This window comes from Gavia stellata, chromosome 7, assembly GCF_030936135.1.
Source record: "Gavia stellata isolate bGavSte3 chromosome 7, bGavSte3.hap2, whole genome shotgun sequence".
NCBI lineage: Eukaryota > Metazoa > Chordata > Aves > Gaviiformes > Gaviidae > Gavia > Gavia stellata.
In genome coordinates, this window is record NC_082600.1 from 9260405 (window position 1) to 9285410 (window position 25006).

At 44.4% G+C, this 25006-nt stretch overlaps 1 protein-coding gene across 1 annotated transcript in view; it reads left to right on the top strand.

The window, feature by feature from the left end:
- Positions 1 to 25006, top strand: part of SYNE2 (spectrin repeat containing nuclear envelope protein 2) — a 177613-nt gene that overhangs the window by 140728 nt on the left and 11879 nt on the right. Inside the window, exons 100-107 of the mRNA XM_059819247.1 lie at positions 3136 to 3294; positions 4311 to 4477; positions 17189 to 17351; positions 20973 to 21160; positions 21321 to 21471; positions 21965 to 22147; positions 23499 to 23636; positions 24541 to 24735. Coding sequence (XP_059675230.1) covers positions 3136 to 3294; positions 4311 to 4477; positions 17189 to 17351; positions 20973 to 21160; positions 21321 to 21471; positions 21965 to 22147; positions 23499 to 23636; positions 24541 to 24735 — 1344 coding nt within the window. The remainder of the gene's footprint in view (positions 1 to 3135; positions 3295 to 4310; positions 4478 to 17188; positions 17352 to 20972; positions 21161 to 21320; positions 21472 to 21964; positions 22148 to 23498; positions 23637 to 24540; positions 24736 to 25006) is intronic.

A 25006-nucleotide genomic window follows, 5' to 3' on the forward strand; every position in this document is an offset into this window, starting at 1 on the left:
TGGCTTGTTGCTATATTACACTTAATTTAGCGCTGCATGTAAAATTGCTGGGGAACATTTACCAGCAAAGTCACATGAACTTGATTCATTAGGTTATTATGCAGTCATTATGCAGCGTGGTTACTTTGCCCTCTTAACAGGGTTGGAAGAAGTAAAATACTTCAGGGTCTTAAGTTACTCTGGATGGCTCTACATGCCAGCTCGCCAAACTCCTGCCTCTCTTTACTCACAAGTCAATAGCTTTTATTTTACAGTTTGTAAAGAAGTATTGAAATGAGCTAGTATTTCATGTCTAACCCTTGCTCAGGTAAAGGTAAAGCAACATTAGTGGGAATATTGCAAGAGTGATGAACAGCTATGCTTATTTCACAAACTTTGGTGTGATGAAATAGTTATTTGGGCTTATTTTTTGCGTTGCAACGAGAAAGAAGAGTTTAGTATCTTTGCTTTAAATGGGACGGTTAATCTACAACCAGTGTTTTCTCTGTTATTGTTTCTGAACTCTGAAAATAAATCTGGAGACACCCTCCCCCCTCCTGAGAAATATCGGCCATTATTTTTAAATCAAAGTGCCTGAACCATTTTCCTAATGGAAATCTGTAGTTAAACCTATAAATGAGAGGACTTTGTTGTTTTTCCTTTTTTGGTGAACTGCTGATGCCTGCTGTTTCAGCTGTGGTGAACAGCCCTGAAAATTAAGCTATCTTTTCTGTGTACCCCACTACAGTCTATCCAAGCAGTAATTTCCTGTAGTAATTTAAGTTCAGATTTTATTCGAAATTTCTATTTTAATTTCCTGAGGGAACAAGGTTTAGGTGAGTCTGTCTTGGAGAGAAGAAAGGGGTGACATTAATGTGACTGTGTTAGGCACACAAAAATCTGTAGTGGGAGGAATCTATTCAGTGCTGCGGCGCAGAGCCGTACTGCGATGTGTGCACAGCCCTCGTGAGCCCCCGGAGAGCCTGCACTGATGCTCGGCGCTGGACACGAGGGTAGGAAAGCAGACTTTATCGGTTCTGCTGCTGGCACGACTGCTTTGTTTTGGCTAACAAATTAGAGGATCAAGATGTATTGTGTGGAAAAAAAGAAGACCTGCAGTATAAATGCAGCGAGGTGAAAGCCTTTGAGAGCGAGACGCGGCTGCAGCTGTCAGGGCCGCGGGATGCCTGTGCTGGCCTGGGCAGGGGCACAGGCACACTTAGTGAGCAGATGCAGTCAAGGGATTAGCATTTACATCGCAGCCCTTGCAAGGTACATGTAGGTCAAAGATTTAACTATTAATATCAGCGGGTATCCTGTCCTAATGAACGCTAGCATACAGGTTGGATGCCTGGGCCTTGATATTCTTTTAGCCTGCCTTGGGAATGCCCCTGTTGCTTCTGGATCACGCTGTGGATGCAAAACTGGATCTGATATCGCAGAGCAGCTGGTCCAAAGAGAAAGTGCTCAAAGCAAGGCCTGGCTTGAAAGGCTCACGTTCCTAGAAGCTTGTCTGGCGTTTTTTGGCTCATTCTTGGTTTACCCCCAATGTGTATTGCTTAGCCAGCTAAAAGGTGCTTCCTGCTCTTAAAATCCTGCCTTGCCCTGTGCCTAGCAGGCAAAAATGGAGTCAGGATCATTTCAGGATGTAACAATGGTTTTGCTGACATGCATAGTCTCTTCCACTGACCAAGTTAACTTGTCTCCGCACACGGGAGATGCTGCAAGTGGTAGAGAAAGGATGAGGGGTTTACCCTTCATACCTCTGAGGCTGAGGGTATGAGGGAGCATCCCAGAGCAGAGGCCCTCTTGGGGAGACTTTCTGAGGTCCCTGGGGTCTCCAGGAGACTTCTTCCCATTATGAACTTTGGAGGTTGTTTCCCTGTGTCCCAAGGCAGTGCTTTCAGCCGTATCTCTTTGCATAGATCAGCATGAAGGATTTAGAAATCACTTTAACTTCCCCATCCCCTCCTTAAAAAAAAGTCAGAATTTAAAGGACAAAAGCAATATAGTGGGAGATCACTTGGTGCCTCCTATTTTGATCCTGGTGTTATGTGGAGCTGGTCTTGCTTCCACACTACACACTTAAACTTCACTCTGAGGTACAAAACAGTGTTAGAGATTAGTCTAGGAGAATCAGTAGTGGAATTTTGAGGAGTCATATGCTGTGTAAGGTGCATTTGAGATGTGAAGAGGGAGTGTTGCCTGCCATGGGGTGATGTTTAGACTGGCCATTCGCAGCCGAGGCAAGCAAAATGTTATGCTCAGTCTTTACACAAAGTTTATTGGTGAGGGGTTAGTTGTTTGTCTTGTTTTGTTTTAGCAGAACTTGTACCATTTTTCACTTCCTTTTGTCCCATATATCTTAGTACAGGAATCCATCGAAGTAGATAAATGAATACAAATAGATATTTAAGACCCGGAGGCTAGAAATAAGTACTATTAGCTAGTAGAAGAGTGACCCTGCTTCTTTCTGAGATGTTGGAGCAGTGACATTAGCTTTGCTGGTTCAGGCAGCATCAGGCCTTAATTCCTCCATCTAGACAATTTGTTTATCTGTCCTAGCAAATTTAATTTTGAGGAAAAAAGTCCATAATTTTCAATAAAAAGGATAGATTCTTGATGTTGATTTTTTTTTTTTTTAATTTCTCCAAGAACTGGCAAGCAAATGGAAAGAAAAGAGGGAGGTTTTTATAGAGATAAAATAACTGCAGTCAGTAGTTGCAAAGTTTCTCTTACTGTTGCAGAAAAATAAGAACTTACCTCGGTGTTATTTCTCTTGTGTTATATATGAGACCGTACTAAACAGTATGTAGTAATTATATATTTTATATTCCTCCTTTGGCATTTTCAGGTTTTCACTGAGTAATACTTAAATTGTTATATAAGCTCATTATTTATAAAGCTGTCGCTCAGTTTAATTCTTCTAAGGGAGAGAATCTGGTGTTTGCTAGTCAACTTTTGGCCCTGCTATCCAAAATAAGATGTAATAACAATCTGCTTGCTGGCTTTGAAAAGAAAGCCAGAGATATTTTATAACTGCTCTTGCGAAATGGAATGTGATCAAATGCAGACGAGAAATTAGAAGGCTCATAATTGCTGTTTTCCTTCCTGAGAAAGATGTTGCCAGCAGTTCATGTGTGTGCTTATCCATAGGTGTCTCTGCGTAAGCAGGAGATCGAGGACAGGCTCAATGCGTGGATTGTATTCAATGAAAAGAATAAGGAGCTCTGCTCCTGGCTGGTACAAATGGAAAGCAAAGTGTTGCAGACTGCAGACGTTAGCATTGAAGACATGATAGACAAATTGCAAAAGGTAAGTAGTAAGGCCATTTTTCTTCAATTGCAGTCTGACAGCTCATTATAGTGACACCATTCCTCATTTCTTCCATGCCTCTCGGAAGCGGTATGTGATATAAAACCAGCACATACAGGTTTTTGTGAGAAGATGAGCTTTTCTAGCCTCAGCTCCTATCTTCTTCATGTTCAGACTTGGAGCATAATGCAAAACAGAAGGGCCACCCGACTGCATTTAGGCATGGAGTGTGATGTATGTGGGTTGCGGTGGTGGGGGTCTGGGTTGTTGGGGTTGTTGGTCACACCTACATGTCCAGCACTGCGCAGAGCTTTCCTTGCTGGGGATCAGTGGTGTCCTGGGAGGTCTCACTGCTCTCACCACCTTCACCTGTGTCAGTGGTTATGAAACTGGTAGTCAGAGGGCAAAGAAAAGACCGAAGAACAGGGTAGGTCTTATGCCAGGCAAACAAGAAGTTACCACAAACAAAAATAAAACCTAATTCTACCCCTTCTCCTTGGTAGTCAATGCAGTTAGTGCTTTCTAATACTTCCGTATTGGCTTGATTTTAAACAGGACCATTATTTTGCTGCAGTGTTCCTACCCATGGCTTAAAGGTCTCGATATCTAATCCCAGATCTCCTCTGGATAAGAATACCAGCAAAATAAAGCCATCCTAGACTTGAATTTGGGTTCTTTTGAGGTAGCTTGATTGAAAAATTACATTTAATCAGGAAAGCAGAGACAAAATTAGAACATTAAACTGCTATTTTTAGGAGTACTTACTCCTGGCACTTGCAAGTCTTTAAGCTGCTTATTTTTTCATAGTGGCTTCATTGTGAGAGTGCTTTTCCATTGAGGGGGTTTTTTGTTTTGTTTTAAGTGAAAGAGTTCTACATGCTGATGTAGAAACCTCAGCCAGCGCCAGCCAAACCTGACTTAACATCAAACACACGCGTGGGAAAAGAAACAGAAAGTTTTGGTTTTGTTGTTTTGTTTTGCCCACGAATTAAGCAATGTTTGTGTATATTTATCAGGATTGCATGGAAGAAATAAACCTGTTCAGTGAAAATAAGCTTCACTTGAAACAAATGGGCGATCAGCTAATCAAGGCTAGCAACAAGAGCCGAGTTGCAGAAATAGATGATAAACTCAACAAAATCAACGATCGCTGGCAGCATCTCTTCGATGTCATTGGAGCACGGTAAGAAAATGATTTTCAGTGTTTTATATGAGATAAAAGTCAGAGGCTAGTGTCCTTGACCATCAGAAACAGACTGACACGACTTCTCAGTTCTGTTGAAATTTATTGTTGAGAGTCAAATTAAACTGAAGTTAATGCTTTTTTGTTATGACTTGTTGCTGTATTATGACACCAGATGTCTTAATTTACCTAATGGTAGAGGGCAGGGTGTAAGAATTCATATACAGTATAATTTTAATCATGGGAGCTATGTAAAAGCAAGAGTCAAAGTGATTTCTCTGATTCATGTGTTGAATTGCAACTTAATTTTAAGGCAGTACAGTAGGAGTTAATTTGGGCTCCTTAGGAGAGCCTCCTGTTTTAAGACAAGGCTCTATTTCACACTATGTCTGAATGCACAGAATTTGGGAATAGATTCCTGGCCTGTCTCTGTACACAGTCAGATTTATGTAATAATAATGTTCCTTTTTTACATTCAAAAGTGTATGAAATTTCATTTAATATTAGTGCTATTTCTTTACTCAGTCTCTTTCCTAAAAACAACTGAAAGACCATACCATGAGTTTATTTTTTAAATTCAGGATCTTCTGCATGATAGTGAAATGGAAAATACTATCAGTTGAAATTAAAACCTGCGTCGTCTAGGCAATGACCTCTTCTTAAAGGATTAAACATCTTTATTATACTTGACAGAGCTAAGAACATCATGATCATTTTAGTACTAGCCTTACCGAGACGATCCCATTTCACTATTATCTCTGAGTTTCTACCACAGCTTGGGAGGAGGATGCTAGGCTGGTCTCACCGCCTGCCCGAGCTTATTAGTAATCCAGAAATAATAATGCTAACACCAAATTAGTATTGTCTAAACTTATCTCCCAAGGTTTTGTTTCGCTTGTAAACCCCGCCTCTCTCTGGGCCTGCAGAAGCTCTCTTGCTCAGTTAACATTTGGGACAGATAAGGCTGCCCTTGTGCTGTGACAATGTAGTGCTGAGTGTGTTGGATCTTAATCAGGAATGAGATCTGAATTAATGTTGACACATGAGCCGTGAATGATTAAGCAGAAGCTGCCCTCTTAAGATCTAACACCTTGCAGATAGTCTTGCAATAGTTTGTCTCAAGGTGTCTTTTTATTTGATCTGGTATAGGAAAGAAAGCTTCACTTTTGTAACAGCACTTTTTCTATTCTCATCTTATGGTAACATGCCACTCTAAAAACATGTTTATGATCATTTGAGTTCTGCTGAGTGTTAGTTTTGAATTGTAGCAATTTTTAAATGCAGATTAAAATGTACTATTTTAAAAATGAGGCAAACATGGCACATTTCTAATAATGTTTAGGAAAATATGCTAAAGAACTGATGGGATATTTAGAGAGAGATCTGGCAGTCTTACTCAAGTAGCCTGTGACAGCAGACCACCTGTTTGTCTACCTGGGATGTCTTAAATCTTGATGTTCAGACAAGTGCATGGTGGTGCTTTATGCTTCTATGCTTCTATTTATTAATGAGGTACATTAATGTGGATTTGCCTAGAGCATCAATGTAGCTCCCAGTATTGGATATCTAAGTGGACATTGCAGCTACTGGGGAGTTGGTGTGATGCTTTATGATTGTTCCTGTGTTCTTAATCCCAAAAGATCTGGAACATGCCAGCTTCTACTTGTGATTTCCACCAACTTTGTGCTCACGACCAGGGTAATGAACGGGAAGGATCTGACAAAATGTGGTTTTAAGCAGCTCCCTCAGTGGACCAAGGTTATCAGGCAGCCCAGTGGGCTTTGCTGGTCCTCTTGGAGTTAATGCTAAGAGAGGTTCAGCTTATTGCAGCGTTTTGCAGCATGGGTGTAGCACATCTACTCCCTCATCTCATCTACCTTGCTTGGGCTTGGCTCACAGCTCGGCTGTTCTTGGCTGCTCAGCAATAAATAATACCAGGCTAGACACTCACAATAGAATCTGAGTATGGTCCCAAGAGTTTATTTTGCCCTGTTTAAAACCTTGCGACTTTCCATTTCAAGATCGCTGCTATGGTGGTGGCTTGCTGCTGAGATTTGAATTCTGAAGGAATTAAATTAGACTTCAGTTGACTGAAATTTCCACCTCACTCACAGGAATGCTTTGGGGCACTAAAGAGGAGGCTCCTCCTGTGCTTTTGGGTAGCCTCTCTTAAGCTCAGGCGATGGAGAGGAGGCAGTGGTTCTACCGATCACAGATGTGACATAACTTGGGCCTCTTCATGGGGGAGTGGAGCAGAGCAAGGAGCCTTGGGCTAGAGGCAAGATGGCCTGTGAGCATGGTTTATGATGCCCCATGATGATAGACTGTTTTCTTTCTTCTTAGTTTGCTTTTGCAAAAACTTTAAAAAAAAACCCACAACTTATTTAAGCTGTGCTGAAAGAGCACATGAAAATACAGTGGTGGCAAAATTCGTGTTGGCCCTGTTGCATGAAGCCGTCACAATCCAGACATCCTCACGTGATTTCAAACATCTGCCATCACCAGTTTCATTCAACGGATAGGATGGGTTGGCTCCAGGGAGGCTGGAGCCTGCAGGGCGTGGTATGGAGGCTGTGTACCTACTGCTGCCCGGCGGAAGAGAGACTGCAGTGCTGCACAACTGCTGCCGTGGCAGCATATCAGGACAGAGCCCTTTTTATTGGGCACTGCTTCATTTCTTGGGGAAGATAAAAGGGATGGAGGAGATGCTTCAGGGCAGGACTGCCAGAGGGCCTTGGAGAGTTTGAGGCAACTGAGGTAGGAGAATGCTGCCAGGAGGGAAATGATTAATTTCAACCATGGCAGGGAGGCAATATTGCCTTGCTCCTGAAAAAACTGCTTGTAGGAACTTATTTTCACAGCACCTCCATGAAATGAGGAGGTGGGTTTGCTCCTGGCTTTTCAGATCAGTAGCTGCGGCAAGTAAATCGAAGTGAAAATTTTCTGAGTTTTTGGGTGCCGAATCTGCGACCACTTGAAGCTTTTTTTTGACAAGTTATAGGACTTCAGCACTTTCTGTTAAACACGTAACCAGCTGCTGCCTTTATTTGCACTTATGGGTGCACCACAGCCCACTGCACCACTCCTGTGGCCCCCAGTGGCCGTCCATCGCAGGGGCAAGGACCAAATCTCATGCTGTCTTCATGGCAGACCAAGACTTGGGCAGTAAGTAAACTACAGAGCCATGCACTGAGCAGGAGGAGAAAATGTGCATTTAATACCTGTGTATTCAAAGCCAATCCTCCATTCTGGGTGCTGAATCTTTCTAGTAGACAAGCACTTTATGATCCTGTGGTTAAAGAGTATAAAATAACCTGTATCCACAAAGAAGTCTAATTGAGATTTATAGCCAATTTCAGTTCTGTGGTTTCTAGTATCTCCATGGCTGACCCTGCAATCTGAGTAACATTTTATCTTTTCCCTAGTGCAGGCTATGGCTGTATGATACCAACATGAAACCAAAACAGTCTCAAGCCAGTGTATCAATACAGAGCGTTCCTCCTGATAGCTTATTTCACCTTTTTAAACCAATAAACGTCCTGGGACAGATGGGCAAATTAGGTGAGCTCTCCATTTAGTCCTTGAAGTGATTCTCTTAGTTCACGGTGACAAGCTCAGATTTGCCATATGGCTGCACTTGCAGGACTTAACACTTTCCTTATGTGCCTGTGCTCCGCTTGTGTGGTGACAAAAGCTTTGCTGCATGTGTTGCGGCCAGAGGGTGGCTTGGTGCAAACTTGGAAAAGTCTCAAAATGTTAATTCTCGTGGGATAAAGTAACCATCAAGACATTAGCATGCCTGGAAAGGAGAACACATGAGCTCAGGAGATACTCTTACCAGGGGAGGTTCTCGTGCTGAAGTCTCTGTTGATAGAAGGGAAATGCAAACATACTAACAGGCAGAAAGGGAGCGTTGTGCTGACTGTAAAAATGGACGCAGAAAATCTCTTGTTTTTGTTCTCTTGTCACCAGCCTTGTAGGAGCACTCTGCCAGAAGAAACTGCTGCATGTTTGCCCATGCACCCGAGTGAAGGCCTGGAACAGTAGGAGAAGGAGTGCACAGGCTGCATGTGGGTGCTAGACAGCCAAAAACCCGTGGAGTGGGATTTACATCCCCGGCATGCTCTGGAGCAGCAACCCCAGGCCATGCATTAACTGGCAAGAATTGCCAAGGAACAGTGTTGTGCACAGCCTTGTTCCTCTGTGTCCTTCCCTGGCCCATCCACCACAGATACTAACTCCATGCTTGGCTTCCCAGCCCAGCGGGGAAGTGTTTGCCTTCCGCGCTGCTGTTTGCATAGTGCCTGCTGGCAGACTGGAGGAGAGCCCAGGTGTCACCGGAGGGTGTCTGCACTGCCTGGGGTTGTGCAAAGCATTTGGATGGTGCTTGAGCCTTCATTAAAGCTACCAGCTTCATCAGGGGCTGCCTTTGGCAGTTTTGGGTCTGCAGACCGGTCTCTGCAGTAACAAACATTGCATTTCTGTACCACTGGGCATCATGCAGCTCTTCCCACTGCCGCAAAGCTGTGGAAGGGGGATGCCATTTCTCAGCTGCTCTGGCTGTGGGCACATGGTGATATGTTTTCTTACTTGGTGGGTCTGGTCCGTGTTTTCAGCCTTGTGGAGAAAGGCACATTTTTTGTGTATGTATCAGGAATAGGTTCAAATGGCTGTGACCTTTAATGCGAGCATGAAAACACAGGGAAGCTAGCAAGGCCAAATGTGCCTTCTCATTCTTTTAAATGTGAATCCTTGGCAACTGGGTCTTTTCCCTATGTTGACAAGCTGCCAGCCCTCATTGCAGGGTCCAGGAATCTTAAACTGCCACAACTAAAGTCAGCCCCTTCCTTCCCACATCGAACTTGGGAGATTCAAGGTGTTTTCAGCTGCTTTCCTGCATACCCTGGCTGAAATTCCCAAACAGCCTGAAACTGCTCAGGTTGCAGTAAAAAAGGAGGGAGTTGAAGCTCTCCAGTGACACCCCCTTGTGCTGTGCAGGGGCTCCACGAAGTTTTATTGGGGAGCTCCACGGAGCCACTGCTCTGCGCTTCCCCTTCCTTCCTGCCCCCTCACCGCAGCTGGGCTGCCCCAACAGCCGCTCTGGCGGCAGCGGTCCCCAGCTCAGTAGGTATGGGGAGCGGCTGCGTTCGTACCTCCTCTCAGCTGGTCTCTCTGTTTATTTTCGGCCACGTTGCTTACCCTTTGGTAGGGCAGACCATCAGGTACCACGTGTTGGTGTGCTGTCTTACCCTGTCGCAGCTGCAGCTGGGCAGCCCACAGCCAGTGTGGGTGTGCTCCACGTTCAAAGGTCTTTTTAAATTGCTGCAGATCAGTATTGCATGGCAAGGGAAGCAAAGCATGCTGCAGTGAGGCCCCTGGGTAAACGATACAGCCATGTTCAGCAGAATTATACTGGTTTGTGGCAGTATCGCTGTAAAATCTCATTCTTGTAATTATTTTGGTGCAAAAAAAAAATCTGGGCAGTTGAAATCTCGCTCGCTAAGTGCCTGCTTTCTTTCCGTGTTCTCTGGGCTCCCTGTCCTTTAGGGATTACGCTTCGCTTCGGTGCAAAAGCTGTGACAGAACTCATTATCGTATCAGGCAGGATGGCTGGACTTATTTTGGTTATGCAATGTGTGCCGAGGTGTGCCGGGAGCAGGGGGGAGCTGGCGGTGCAAAAGGATCCCCTATCTTCTGCATGCTGTCACCGTTCCTGGTGTCTGCCTGTCAAGCTGGGAGGGTTATTTCCCCGTTTTCCATCTCAGACCTACCATTTCAAATGCATTTTTGAACCTCCCCGGACCATAATCAGGTTGAACTGTTGAGGTGACGGGCGTGATTTACCCGTGCAAATGTCTGAAGCCCTCTCACGGTGTGCGGTGTCTTCCCAGACACTTTTTATCCTGCCAGGTATTGAGTGTGAGTGATTGGCAAGCCAATACAGGTCTGCGGAAGTTTACCTGAACACTGAAAAACCTTTGATTTCAAAATCATTCCTTGCATTTTTGGTGGGATTATAATAACTTCTTTATTTTTTTCCTGATATTGGCTGGGTGGGGAGTGACTTTCAATCCAAGGTTCTTCGACTTCCGCCTTTTTTTCCCACCCCGTGATCTCTGGCAGTCATAACACACAGAAATCATGTCAGTGTGTTTTTCCACAAACGAATGATACCATAAATGAAGATTAGGGTTATTTTGTCCTCCGGCGTAACAGGCTACTTGCACTGGAGGCCTTCCGCCTGCACTGGAAGGTTAAAGAGAGGACAGGTTGGTGTGTGGGAGATTTAATTCGTACTTAAATACCTGGGATATAATGGTAAGGGTGAGAAAGAAGAATGCAGGGGAAGTAAGGATACATCTGCGTGTGTGGTGCCTGTGCGTGGATGTACATTTTCTCGGGGTTTTGGGTTCGCTTCAAATTAACTCTGCTGCAAATCATCTGTGTCTGAGGCTCCAATCCCTCTTTCACACAAGAAATGAGCACTGCATCTACCTTTTTCAGTGCCGAAGCCTCCAGCCTGCAACCTTTTTGTCACCAGCCGCAGGCAGCTGCTCGGCGCTCGGCGTGCGCTTCTTCGCGTGCTAATTCTCTTGTGTCAGAATAAAGCTCTCGTGGTTTTGTTCTGAGGAGGGATGCGGCCGTTTGCCAGGTAAAATACCAACCCAAATTAAAAATTGGTTAAAATTGGGGAGAGCTGTAGTGGCTCCCCAGCTCGGGGGGTCGGGGAGGAGGACAGGACAGAACGGGCAAGCCTCCCCCCACGCGGGATGCTAAAGCAGCGAATAAATAGGGCATCTGTGGAGGAGGGGTTTCCTCTTCCATGCCTGCCGTGGTTGCACAGGCGATCCCCCTTGCAGCTTGGGATTTGCAAGCTGAGGAATGGTTTTTTCTTGCGAACCGTAAGTGCCATGTTGGTAAGTGGCTGCGGGTTTGGTCGCGGTGGGTTTTGCCGGAGCAGGCATCGCTGGCGCAGCGGGACCGGCTGGCCTTGGGCGGCGGGGGGAAGGGCACTGCAGCGCGATGCGCCAGTGGCTCGCTGCAGTTCGCCTTGGACAAGTGGATGAGTGGGAGACGCAGCGCCTTAGCAGGAGGAATAGCGCCCAGGGGCCTCTTGCTTAAAATCAGCTGTGTTCGGGGGTTTTGCGCCCAAGACGGCGGAGGTCTGTGACAACAGCCGTATGGACTCGCCGGCATGGTGACGCGAGAAAAGCCTCCTCCGGCACACCCGCCGTTTGCTCTGCTACCGCAGCCCGCGAACACGGGGGCTTCCTGGCACGGTACCAGGGCCGGGCACTGTGTGGAGAAACGTCCTTGCATCTTATACAAAGGCCTAAAACTTGCCTTTGACATCACCTCTCCAGATCGGGTCTTTTGTCCCTCACATGGTTAAGCTCGCCCTGCGACTTACTGAACAAAGGTTTCCTGGGTTGTGCATCTCATTTGCTGTACCGGCTTGTAAACAATCCTATCAGCTGGCAGGGCAATTTCAGCTCCTCTTCGGTTAAAAAGAAATGTGTGTAGTATCTTTTTCTGATAATATTTGTGCTGGTGAAGGAGAATATACGTGCTTGTGCTTGGAACATACATCAGGGTTTTTTTCATTCCTTCAGACACTAAAATTTTAATGTTATTTATTACCATATTTGAGCTTCTCTGTACCTGTTCCTGCAGCATTTTGACAGCTAATGCAGTGCGATTGGCAGGCATTTTGCAGTTCTTTATGTTCGCATGAACACATTTCAGTCAACCTGGAAATGCCTTCTACTGCTAGATACTTCCCGAGTAGTTACTAGAAAATAGTCTGTGTATTTGTGGGGCTATGGAGTGATTCAGCCTAAAACAGCTTAATGCATTTCTCTTGTAACCCAATGCTGGCAACTTTGTCGAGGGTATTAAGACCCAAATCCAATCTCGAGTCGGGTCAGTTAGTCCTTCTGTTCGCTTTTGCAGCCAGCTTTTAGTTATAATCTACTAGTTTTGTTCTTTTTCTGCCTCTTCTATTTCGGTGTAAAGATTAAGACGTTTAGAAACTGGCTTTGTTTGGCTTATCCCAGGCATCTTATGTATGTGTCTAAGCGCTATTTTGAATCAGGATATGTTTTAAGCTGGGCCCATTGCAAAGTACAAGAGATGTTTGATTTTTGGGAGGGGGTTTAGATTAGTGGTGATATTTGTTGGATTTTTATTTTTATTATTATTGCGATTTTTTTGCTTCTGGGGCCATGTTGAGTGGTGGCAGTTGGGTTCTCATTGGGAAGTGAACTATGGATAGGTAGGCCTTTATTCAGTAGACAGTAAGTTTTGCCTGTTTGACCAAATAACTTGAGAATTTCACTTTGTGGAGGAAGAATTCAATAAACAGTGGTGGCAGCCTCTTCCACCGTCTGGGTAACTGGGAGAAGTGAGCTCGTTTCCTCTGCTGCACTTGAACTTTTATTGCTGTTAATTCACTGTGTGTTGGGTGATTGGTCACCTGGAAGTGGGGGGAGCTTTTGCCCCCAGGCTTGGTGGCTGGCACTGAACACCCCCCCCAGCTCCCAGGAGACCCGTCTTCCCAGACAAATAGTCCCTTCAGGATGCATCTCAAAAGCGTTCATGAGGTTTCTTTCATGTGAAGAGCAGGTAGTTTGCAAGAATACTTGCAGCGTGTAGAAATGCACCTGAGAATGGTTGTTGCAAACTTGTTGCGACTTTTATGGATGTAATTAGTCTATTTTATGGTTTTCTTCGAGCTGTAGCCAGAGAAATGGCAATTCCCTGTGACTGCTGTGTAAGTTGAGGGTGCTCATTGAGGATGCTCAAATTTTTCATCATTTCCCTTGTTGCTTCAGTGTAGAACCCTACCCTTTACCTTGGGCAGCAAGAGCAGATCAGCCAGTGTGAACATCTGGACAAGGCTGCCCTCCTATTTACACACTGCACTAATGTGAACTGCTGTTAGGTTTTTATTCTTCTCTGGCTGCTTAGCTCAAGTTTGAGCATTAAGGGTGGTTAAATAACTGACAAATGCCATATTCTATCCAGAATATTTAACAAGTTAAATTACTTAATTTCAATGGTGTCTCTGTAATGGCAATTGCTAGAAAGTAAATACAAGTTCGCAGTAACCACAGTGATGCTGTCTTTGAGACTGTTACTTCTAGTAACACTAGTAGATAAAGACCCACGCATTTATGGTAATACCTGTAACTTGAATTTTAAAGTGATTTCTAAGACAAAATAATATTTGGGGAGGGGGGTTGGTGCAAAAAAACCCACTTGGATTCTAAAACTGTTGCTTTTTAAATTTATTGAATGTGCTGTCAGTCATAAAGACATTTATTTATAATCTAATATCCCTTGGTTTTGCTTTGGACTTCTTGGCTATGTTCACCTACCTGTTACCCAATATGCAGACTGAAGAAAGATGCCTTGCAACCCATGAATTTTTCTGTAATGCAACTTCAGGATAGGAAACAGGTGGATACAGACAGAGGAGGGAATACAAGGAAGCAGAGGGACGATACTGAGCAGCACAGTAAGCTGTGGTCTCGGCAGGTCAGCTGTAGCGTCAGATGGTCCCAACATGTGCGTCTCTTGCAAGTTGCCAGAGAGATATTTCCAAAGCACTAGTGGGGAACATCATAGAATACGCAGAGAATAAATTGCCACTGCATACAGTCAGGGAGAGTGCAGCGATGGAGCCTTGCTTTCCTCCTGACTAGCCTGAAGTCTTGCAGAATTAACAATGCAACAGCGTAGATGTTTGGCTCAGACTCTTCCTCAGGCCTGGCTCTTCTAGCAGTTCTTCCCCTTGGTGCTCAACACAGAGCCTATATCATCCCATCTCTCCAGGGAGCCGGGCTCCTGAGTTGCCTGTCTTTATTGAGCTACATGCTCTGGGGAGCCACAGGCACTGTTGAGCATTATAACCACCTGGATCCAAATTGACTGGTGGGACAGGAGCAGGGGAGAGGGTTGAGGGAGAATTAGGTCTCCTGGGTAAATTACTGCCACCCTATGATAGCGCAAGAAAATGCTGTACAGTTGCCGGAGCATGACATGTTCGTTGACTACCACTTAATCGAATCAGAACCAGAAGCAGGAAGATTTATATAGCTGCTGTTTGCTTGGGAGCCAGATGCCTTCTGCATACAGGGTTGAACTTGGGAGCAGAGCTCTGAAAAGAGCTTGTTAAGGAAAGCAAGAGCAGCTAAATGCTTTCGTCATCTGCCGGCTTCCTCTCAGCTGCAGTGGTGGAAGGCACCATCAGTGTAAAGAGGCAGAGGCAGCTGCTTTGCACTTTATACCAGTATTGGTGGTTTTGTGGGTGCAAAGCAGTGACAAGGTGGACCGTGGACTTGGGCTAAATCCTTCAGGCTGGCTTGCAGAGTTGTATCAAGCAGGCAAGACTAATTTTATGTTTAGAAGAGTGCCGAGTTGCTAAATACCTGCAGGAGTATTGTCATCTTCTCTCCCCATAAAACAACTGAAAGTACTGCCTGGTCCTTTTGGGACAAGAGACAGGGGAAGCTGCTTCCCATGTTGCTAATTCATATGAGACTCCAAATTTGCTGACATTACTCTGCACCTTCACAGTAACCAATAGGACTGAACAAATCCAGCAGGATCATTTCTGCATCTCCTCCATAAGTGCTTTACCTAAATCAAGTGTCTGGCTGACGTACATATCTTCTTTGATTACCTTAAGGTTGCTAATAAGATCAGCTGTTGCTTACAGAGTGGCATATTCATTGTGGATTAGCTGTCCTGCACATCTTCTCTCATTGTATCATATGCCACAACAGGCAACTGCAAAATCCGCTCAGTCATAGGCAGTTTGGACCTCTCTCCTCTAAAGGAGGACAGTTTGGCAGCAGGCAGGACAGTGGGCCAGGAGACTACTCATTTTTCTTGCAAGGAGGGACAGGTCCTTTGCATGAAGCCAGCATCCAGGTACCCTGTCAGGGCACTTCTGTCTTGGTGTAATCTGTCCCTGCCTGCACTAGATGACATTACATTCCCCCATCCTGCCACAGTCCTAGCTTGCACAACGCTCGTGTTGCCCAGTACGTTACCGTTCATCTCGGACCCCTAAACAGTCCCCTCCATTTTGGGTCATGCAGCGGTCCCCTTGTACAAGCTGCCCTTCCAGTCCCGGCTGGTGGTTTTGTTTAGCTGGTGACAGTTCCCTGCACTTTGGCAAACAGGTCATGGGTGGCTGATGTTTTGGCCTTTTCACAACGCATACTTCAACTTTTTGCACTGCACTTGACTTAGATAATGAGGCTCGTCTGGGTAGTTGCTAGTCCAGACAGTAACTTAGGGTTTAATTCGGAAATTTGCATTTTAAAAATCACATGCAAGGTCCAGAAATCCATCCTAAGGCACAGGGACAGAACTAGACAACAGAGAGATGCAAGCAGCCAAGAGGACAGCATGGGGAAGCGATGCTGGCAAAGAAGTGGGTTCTCCCTAGGACAGGGGTGGAATGATTTCACCCGACTTTAGCACTTGCCGTGTTGATGTCTGTAGTACGGCAGGGTAGACCATTGCAGTTCACATAGAGAAATGCGTGCTTTTTGGTACTATTCATCTCATGTTGTGATCTGAATGTTGGACAGATGTCCAACATCAGACAGGTCTGATGGAAATAATGATCTAGGTTTTTTGGTTTTTTCCTCCATTAACTATCAAGGTCTAGATGGCAAGCTCCGATACCAGTCTGAAGTCAGAAAAGGTGTCAACCCAGTGTTGGGCTTTTTAGTAATTTTTGTTGGGAATTGCAATAAATGAGAATTTCAAGGAAAGATTTGAGAGCAGTGAGGTAGTTTAACAGATATTCCTCCAACAGATATTCCTCCAACACACGGGGACAAATTTGCCAAAATGTAGAAACATGCTACTTGGATAATTTGAGGGGCTGATAAGGGATTTTGAGATGAGAATATGCTGTAAAGGCTGGAAATAAAGAAAAGTTTGTCTGCAGTTTGAGAGCTGTGCTACAAACAGCTGCAAGAAAAGTAAATGGTCTCTATGGTTCATTTGCCTGTCTGCGGCACAACTCTCTCTAACCGTTGGATATTCTCCCTCTTTGGGATTGTTTTTTGCATTTGCACCCACCAGGAGAGTCTGGCGCATCTCAGATAATTTCAGTGTGTTGTTTAGAAGAGCTTTTAATGTCATGGCGCTGTAAGTTCTACAGTGGCCATTGTTTAGGCCTTCTCCTCTCCTGTCAGCATCTATTTGCCCAGGGTGTTGGACCGTGGTTTGGGCAAATTCTGCCTCTTTTGGCAGCGTGGTACCTTGCTGATTGGGGTGGGCCTGTTGGTTGCTGAAGAAGACACTGAATGTAATTAACAGGAGGAAAATCAGACTATAGATACCCATTTTAGTTTAACTGTGGCATGTTACGGTACAAACTCCCACTTAGACAAATGTCCAAGAACTGACTGAAGACCTCACTAGCAGATGAATGAGGCTACAAAAATTCATTCTGCTCATATAGTTTCATTAAAGAATTCACACAAGACCTTCCTGCAGCCATAGAGCAGAGGCCTGCTGAGGCAGTTTAGGTAGGTTTTGACTAAAACATGGCTCTGCTTTACAGGCAACAGCTTGGTGCGACAGTAAGTGCTTCATAAAGCCATGTCTGTCATCGCCTTCTGCTAACATCATTTCCACTGATCGCAGATCTTTGTAACAAAATGTTCTTCCTGGTTTGCTTAGGGTGAAGAAACTGAAGGAAACGTTTGCTTTTATACAACTATTGGACAAAAACATGAGTAACCTTCGCACCTGGTTGGCCCGGATTGAGTCTGAGCTTTCCAAACCTGTTGTTTATGACATCTGTGATGACCAAGAAATCCAGAAGAGACTGGCAGAACAGCAGGTGGGAAATAGCAGCAGCCAGAGTAAATGAGCTAAAATGCTGCTGATTACAATTGGTCCTTGTTTAAAATCACCTGTTTCTTTTCTTTAGCAAGGCCTTCTAACTCCTTGCTTTTCACGGCCTGTTCCTGCCAAGATGCGTTACATGGAAAATTTTTATTTGCTTTCTGTAATTTCAGTATTGTGTTGACTTACCCCCACTTTTCCTTTCCCCCCCTCCACCCAAGGAAAACATGCAAAATACAAGCAAAAGCACTTTTACATTTGATAGTTTGCTCAGTTAAGTACAGCAGACTTCATAAGGGCTAGGCAGGGCACAGACAGTGGGCAGAATCCATGAGGATGACTTAGTCTGACAAGGCGTGAAAGCCGGGTCTCCTGCAAACTGGCTGTGACAGATTTAAGTGCTGTGATTTGATGTATTGCCCTCACTAGCTCAGCCCTCTAACCCCCTTGCAGACAGCAGAGCAAGCTTGGCAGAGAAGGATGTTTGAGCTTTGGACGGTGGACTTGTGCAAACACACCTTTGACTGAGGCCTGATCCGGTAGGCAGGCTCTGAAGATCCCCTCAGGGTTGGGTGAGATGGTGCGTGAGTCCTGCTGAGGCGTAAGTGTGAACCAGCCTAGCACCGTTGGGTGCATGCAGGCATTTATCCAAGACAGTGGCTTACCAGGGGGATCTTAAGGATCTATGCTAGTTTTAAGTGCTGGAGATGGCAAGGATTGGGCACAGCTGAACGTGTCAGCTATCCCAGCCAAGTGGAAGTATGAGATGAGTTGGATAGTCCTGGAGTAAATTTCTCTCTCCAGCAGCCAGGGAAGGAAAAGGAACTTCTCCAAAGAACAGACTTGCTGGTGGAGTCAGCCTTTGCTCAGGGCTGTGCCATAAGTCTGCCCAGGTTCAAAGTGCCTCCCTGGAAGAGCTGAGAATGACCACGGGTATCATCTGGTCTTTGTATTAAACAGGAATATTTGCCCTAAAACTGAGGACCAAGAATAAAGCTGTCAAGCATGGAAGCTTTATGGGATCTGCCTTTAAGAACACCTATGGGTGTTCTTCCCATCCTTCCCATCTTCTCTCTCTCTGGCTGCTGCTTTTGTGTCTAAGGAAAGATCCATGAGTGACCCAGACCTCTGAGGGCTGTGTTCTCTGCTGGTTGATACAGCTCTCCATCCACTCACGTCCCAGACACCACCGGCGGGGCCAGCTCCCCTGCGACAGGAGTGGGGATGGCTCCCACTGACTCCACTGCAGGAGTGGGTCAAACACCAGAAGCCTTGGCCCAGTGCCTCTGATGGTTTCATCTGCATTGTGAATGGTCATGTAAACAGCAAGGAAATATTTTCTCCCCATCCCAACTTTGGCATTGTCAAAGGCTGTGATAAATTGCCAGGCATTGAAGGCACAAGGCACAAAGGAATTGTGTCCAAACTATTTTATTTTTATTACGAGTGTTCAAGCTTCAGCTTACTGTAAGAGCCATCATTTGCCACGCAGAGCTACTTACTGCTTTGTTGTTTGGATTCTGTTTCAAACATGGACCTCTGGGCACCTCTAGACTCATTCTGTAACCTTTTAGCAGGCTGAGTGTGAGAAGACTGGGCTGACTAAAAAGACCACAGTAAAAAAAAAAAGCCTGTTTCGCTCTGCATTAGAGAAACCTTTTTCTGAATGCGACAAGTAAAAAGATCTTTCCTGGTTTTATCTGAACAATTATTTCAGCAGAGCAGAGTGATGGTGAGAAATATGCCCTGCAGGCTTCTTTTATTTGAAATCCATGACTGGAAGAGCTTTACCTGTTCAGTCTTGAATAATGACATTTAAAAGCATTGTGCATCCACAGAGAAGTTTTATGGCATGTTTGTTCAATTAAAGGATGAAGATTAAAACATGAATAATGCTAATTTTAAGATTTCAGAGCTGTTTCACTAATGCAGAGGTCTAGCAGCCTGTAGTCTGTTTAAGCTCCCTGGGCAATGCTGTGTGGAGATGAAGGAAAAGTACGTTTTTGGGCTCGATGTATGTTCCTGGCCCCGTTACTTAGTTTGTTGTGTTTGTCTCACCATAATGCAGTCAGATCATTTGGAATAACAGCTTGGAAAAGAGCAAGGATTCTGTCTAGGGTTATTCCATGAACCCAGGCATGACCAAAGGTAATGAAGTCATGTCAGCAACATTACCATACTGCAGGTAGAATGGATTTGTAATCTGTGGTCCAAATTCTCATTTTCACTAATGCAGCTGTAAATCCAGTGTAATTTAATGATTTCAGAAGAGTCTCTCCAGGTGCCAGTAGTGGGGTAGAGCCTGCTCTCAGACATAGAGCCTGTGTTAAAAAAGTGCGGCTTCCTCTTGCTCAGAAAAGAGCTGCGAATCCTTAATAAGCTGTCAAAAATTGTATTGGGTCTTTTTCTGGCAGTCTCTCATCTATGTAAAGATTTTGGCTTCTACATTCCTTAAAGCTGTACATTACCACAAACCCCACAAGCCAGATTTTGACCATTTATGGCTCAGCCCTTCTTTCAGGTACCCATGTAACACCACGGAAGACTGCCACTGGGTGATACTCAACTCCTTGCAGCTTACTGACTTCTAGGAAGATCTTCCTCCAACTCCTTTTGGATTCACTACCAGCTGTGTCTGTTTTGGGGCTTTTTTGTTTGTTTTCTTTTGTTTCAGTTTTTTAAGTCCAGAGCAAAACCAAGTCTGCTTCGTCTGTTCACTGAAATCAGTAATACCATTTAATGGGAGTTCCTGTTCACTGTTGTCAGTAAAATATTCATTTGTGTTTGTTGTTGTAGTGTTATTCAAGCAAAAGTCTCCATATCCTTCATTAGGAAAGCCAGAAATGGGCTGAAAAAATGGAAATATAGTGGACATTGTAATTTCATTAATATTTACAGTTGGTAGCATTGTACAGAGATGCCTTTTCAATGAGAAATATTTAGATAAGGCTTTCTTTTTCTGTTGTTCAATTACATTGACTTTAGGGGTAGTTATAGGTACAGAATGAGAGGCCAGACTATGATGGAGATGCAGGCTCTGGAAAAGAAACATGTAGTGTAGATTAGACAAAGGGTCTTTGCCAGACCCTTTAAAACACTCTGTCAAAACAGGAGCTCTACAAAAAGGAATAAGAAAAGTAGTGTAACACCAGCTACTTGTGTGCAGTGTTTCGTGATATCAGCCTGTGATCATATAGTCACTAAAGGACACGAACTGTACCACGAGGTCTCTGTCAAGTCTTACAGTGTAGTAAGCTGATATGAGACACTGCCATCTTGTACTGTCAAAATTAGTAAGTATGTGTTTACTTACTTATCCTAAGTAAGGTTTGGATTTTGAATGCACATTAAAATTGTCCAGACTGTTAATGAGAAGATTGAGCTTTCACTGAGAAACCAAAGCTGGACAATCCCTTTTTGCGTGACAGTTCTGTCCTGACCTGTCAGCCTGTCATTTGCACAGCTCATCTTGCAAGTCTGTTTTCTAAAGCTAAATAAGCTTTTCCTGACGCACAAATTGCTCTTTGCCCATCCTCTGCAGCATTTTGAAAGGGCATGTCTGAAGTCTAGCCACACATGTTTCCTTCTACTCAAGCTATTCTTTTGCCAATGGCAGGATCTGCAACGAGACATAGAGCAACACACGGCAGGGGTGGAATCCGTGTTTAATATTTGTGAAGTCCTGCTGCACGACTCAGATGCATGTGCTAATGAGACAGAGTGTGACTCCATCCAGCAGACTACCAGGAGTTTGGACAGACGGTGGAGGAACATTTGCGCCATGTCTATGGAAAGGCGAATGAAGTAAGTCTCTTTTTTTTAACCCTCCTGAAGAAGCCTGTGGCAGCATTTTGAAGAAACGCTGTAGCTTTTGCCACAAGCTGAATTTTGAAAAAGAAAAAAAAATCCAAAACTAGTAGTTGACTTGTGATAAAACCTTTCCATTTTTGCATCTCCCTCTCAGAATCGAGGAAACCTGGCGCCTGTGGCAGAGGTTTTTGGAAGACTATTCTCGCTTTGAAGATTGGCTAAAATCATCTGAAAGGACAGCAGCTAAGCCTAATTCTTCAGAGGTTTTGTACACACATGCAAAGGAGGAGCTGAAGAAATTTGAGGTGAATTTTTCAACTTCATTTTTTTATGCTCAGCAGCAGGCTGAATGGTCAGACTGCTAAACGCTTACTGTCTGTGTGAAATGCCTGGATCACTGAAAAACACCAGTATGGCAGTGGTGGTATAGAGAACATAAATAATTTGGCCAGTGTGTGGCTGCTAGGTATCTGGCTGATTTATTTGTCTCCAGATTTTTTTTTTTTTAATGTGGAGAATCCAATGCTCTGAACTGACAAGATCCTACTTATCAGTTAAAGATTTGCTTTTTATAGGCAGGAGACCTTTGTGGGTTAATTTCATTTGGTTTTCTTCCTTTTCCTAACGATCTAAGTCTGAGCAGATGATTTAAAATATGGGTCCTTCTCTGGATTTAATTTTGCAGTTGGAAGGTCTGTTTTTAAGGGGCGGGCATCATCATCTCTCATGAGGGATAGTATCTGTCCGGATCTTTTCTCCTACTGGCAAGGGAACTGAGTTCCTTGATTTGCCTTGCAGGCATTCCAACGGCAAATTCATGAACGACTCACTCAGTTGGAGCTGATCAATAAGCAGTACAGGCGCCTTGCCCGCGAGAACCGCACCGACTCAGCCAGCAAGTTGAAGCAGATGGTACACGAAGGCAACCAGCGCTGGGATAATCTCCAAAAACGAGTCGCTGCCATTTTGAGGAGACTCAAGGTAATTGCATGATGGGGTGAGAGAGTGAGGCGCACTTGCAAGTTTCTGGAGGAACTACCCAAAGGCAAAACACATACTGGAACAACTATCTTGTGTTGGTTTGTGTCTTGAGTTACCAGTGTAGGAGAGCAGCTCTGGAAAGGTCACCAAGTACATGGCATAAAAATGTCCTTGGTAGGTGGGCTCTTGGTGGTTGAAGAAGCATACGGGAAGAATGGGTGCAAATTTTGGAAGGTGTGTTGCAGGCCTTGCTGCTCCTATCCCACTTTCTTCTTATCCAGTCTTGTCATGGGTGGATGCGTTCATGCACTTGCACCTTTCCGTAAATAAGAGGCAGAGAGACAAAAGGGCCCCAGTGCAGATATGGTTTGGAGTTTACAACGCAGCTCTACTTTATGCCAAGTTATGATTCACCTACAAGGCTTTAAACATGGAGATGCCATGGAGAGGGATGCTGCTGTCACCAGCTCCTGCTGAGCTCTCTGCCTGATGGAGGAATGTTCCCGAAGAGTGTATTTGTGACACTTCAAAGAAGTGTCCTGCTTGTTGAGTTAAACTGATCTCTGGGCAGATATTCTGTCCTGTGCCCTGGGGAAAACTTGTCACTGCCTGGTCTTTAAATACAGCAGTGCTGCAAGCGATTGGCAGGGAAAACTGTTAGGTCCCAGAAGTCAATGGATGAGGCTGTGAGAGTGCTGATGGGGTTTGATCTGTGCAGTTAGGAGGTGTTGTGTTTGGGATGTTACATAATCCCCTTCGTGAACAGTAAATCCACCTAGGAGAACTGGGACACTGCAAGCTGCATGTCTGTTAGCAGCTTCTGTGGGAGATGGCAGCAGAGAGAGCTCCTCCTGGCTTCCATGCCAAATGATGCATTAATTACGCTGGCGTGGTCATCCATGATCCAGCTTCTCCATTGTTTTACTGATTTTGGTGTCATAGTTTTAATTACTTTAATTAGAGGTGGGGCTTGCTTCCTTTGTCTGTCTTTGTTCTAAATTTAGAACAAATTAGATGTTAATCCTGAGTCCGAGTAACTGTTACACTGGTATAATGATGTGGGAGAAGGTATACAGTGTGGAAGCAAGACTATAATTTTGTAGAAGCATCTTGCACTGCTGAAGTCTTATTTCCTCTCCCATACAAATAGCTTATTAACGTAGGACACTTTGTTCCAGCATCACTACAGGAAGGGGACAGTTTTTATACATGGCATCCTGCCAATTATGCCCTGAAGGCCTTTAAGGTGAACAGCAGTTTTGAAACAAAACACTGTTTTCAGAGGGATCCTGTGACCATCTTTTTTTGGTAGCTAAAGTCTTATAACACTGGCTCCCTTCTTCCTATTCAGCACTTCACCAATCGGAGAGATGAGTTTGAGGGGACGAGGGAAAGCATCCTTGTTTGGCTCACAGAAATGGACCTCCAGCTGACAAACGTGGAACACTTCTCAAAAAGTAACTTTGATGACAAAATGCGCCAGTTAAATGTACGTATCCTTATAAAGCAGTTGTTTAATATATCCCAGCTGATCCTGTTGGGCTGCCCTCTCTTGACAGAATCATCTGCTTTTCTGGTACTTCACAATAGCCAACAGATCTCTGTAGGGCTCTATGTGTTTTAAGACACCAGTAGATTGTTAAGACTTATCCTCTGAATCAAGATTAAACTGTATAGTATTTAAATTAATATTCAGTGTTCAAGCTCAGTCCTATCCTGCCATTTTCTCCTAACACCGAGTGTCAGTGACAGTGATATCTGGCCTGGAAAGGAGCACATGCAGGTTAACAGTAAAAGCTACCTTCCTAAAATCAGGTAGTTTTTTCTGGTGAGAAGTTTTTTTGAACTGCCATTAAGGTAGGGTCTCTCCTCTTGAGTGCATTGTTTGTAGCTGGGACTTTCAAACAGAAGTAAGACAGCAGGCATGTGCCGTGATTCTAAAGAACATACTAGTTCTTTGCTACTTGCTCATATGCTCAATTCTCCTTTCCCCCTGCACTGTTAATTGTTTTGGGATGTAGATTTAGTGTTGTGTAGGCTGGAGGCCCAACCAGCCAAACTTCTTTGCTACTGAGAAAAAGATTGTGTGTACCCAACAGAAAAATAAACTCTGATTAGCTGAACTCTCGTATCGTGATCCCCTGCAGGCTCAGGACACTGCAATGATATTGATGTACACATGGGTGGAAAATGTCACTTCATTTGGAACTGTAATCCTACTAATAAAACAAACTTCTGGACCGCTGGAGTAAAAAGATATTTGCCAAATGCAATCAGACAACAATGTCAATTGCTGCTTTTCTTTCACTGCAGTGAGCGAGAAAAGAAGGGTAAACCTTAGGCTAGAAAGGGGCGTTGCAGAAGTAATTATTTTTCTTGTGTGTTCCAAATAGGGTTTTCAGCAGGAAATAACACTAAACACCAATAAGATTGATCAGCTAATCGTTTTTGGGGAGCATTTGATTCAGAAGAGTGAGCCTTTGGATGCTACCCTTATTGAAGACGAATTGGAAGAACTTCATCGATACTGTCAGGAAGTGTTTGGGCGAGTTGCCCGGTTCCATCAAAGACTGACTTCAAGGCATCCTGTAAGAAGCAACAGTTGTTTTCATGCTTTGGCAAGATTTTGGTGTTTGAACTGCAATGTTCATAGCAGCTTGACTGTGTAGTTTGGGCTCAAAGGGGTCAGGAGCTCCTCCGTAGTTGTACCAGCTTTGCTAAATCTCTGTTGCCAGTCTTGTCTCCTCACACTTCTTATGTTGGGTCTCCATCTGCAGAATCTGGATAATAGCATGGAAGTAATTCACAGGGTTAATATTTAGATAGTAGTGGATTGAGGGCTTCAAAAGTTTTTTTGGT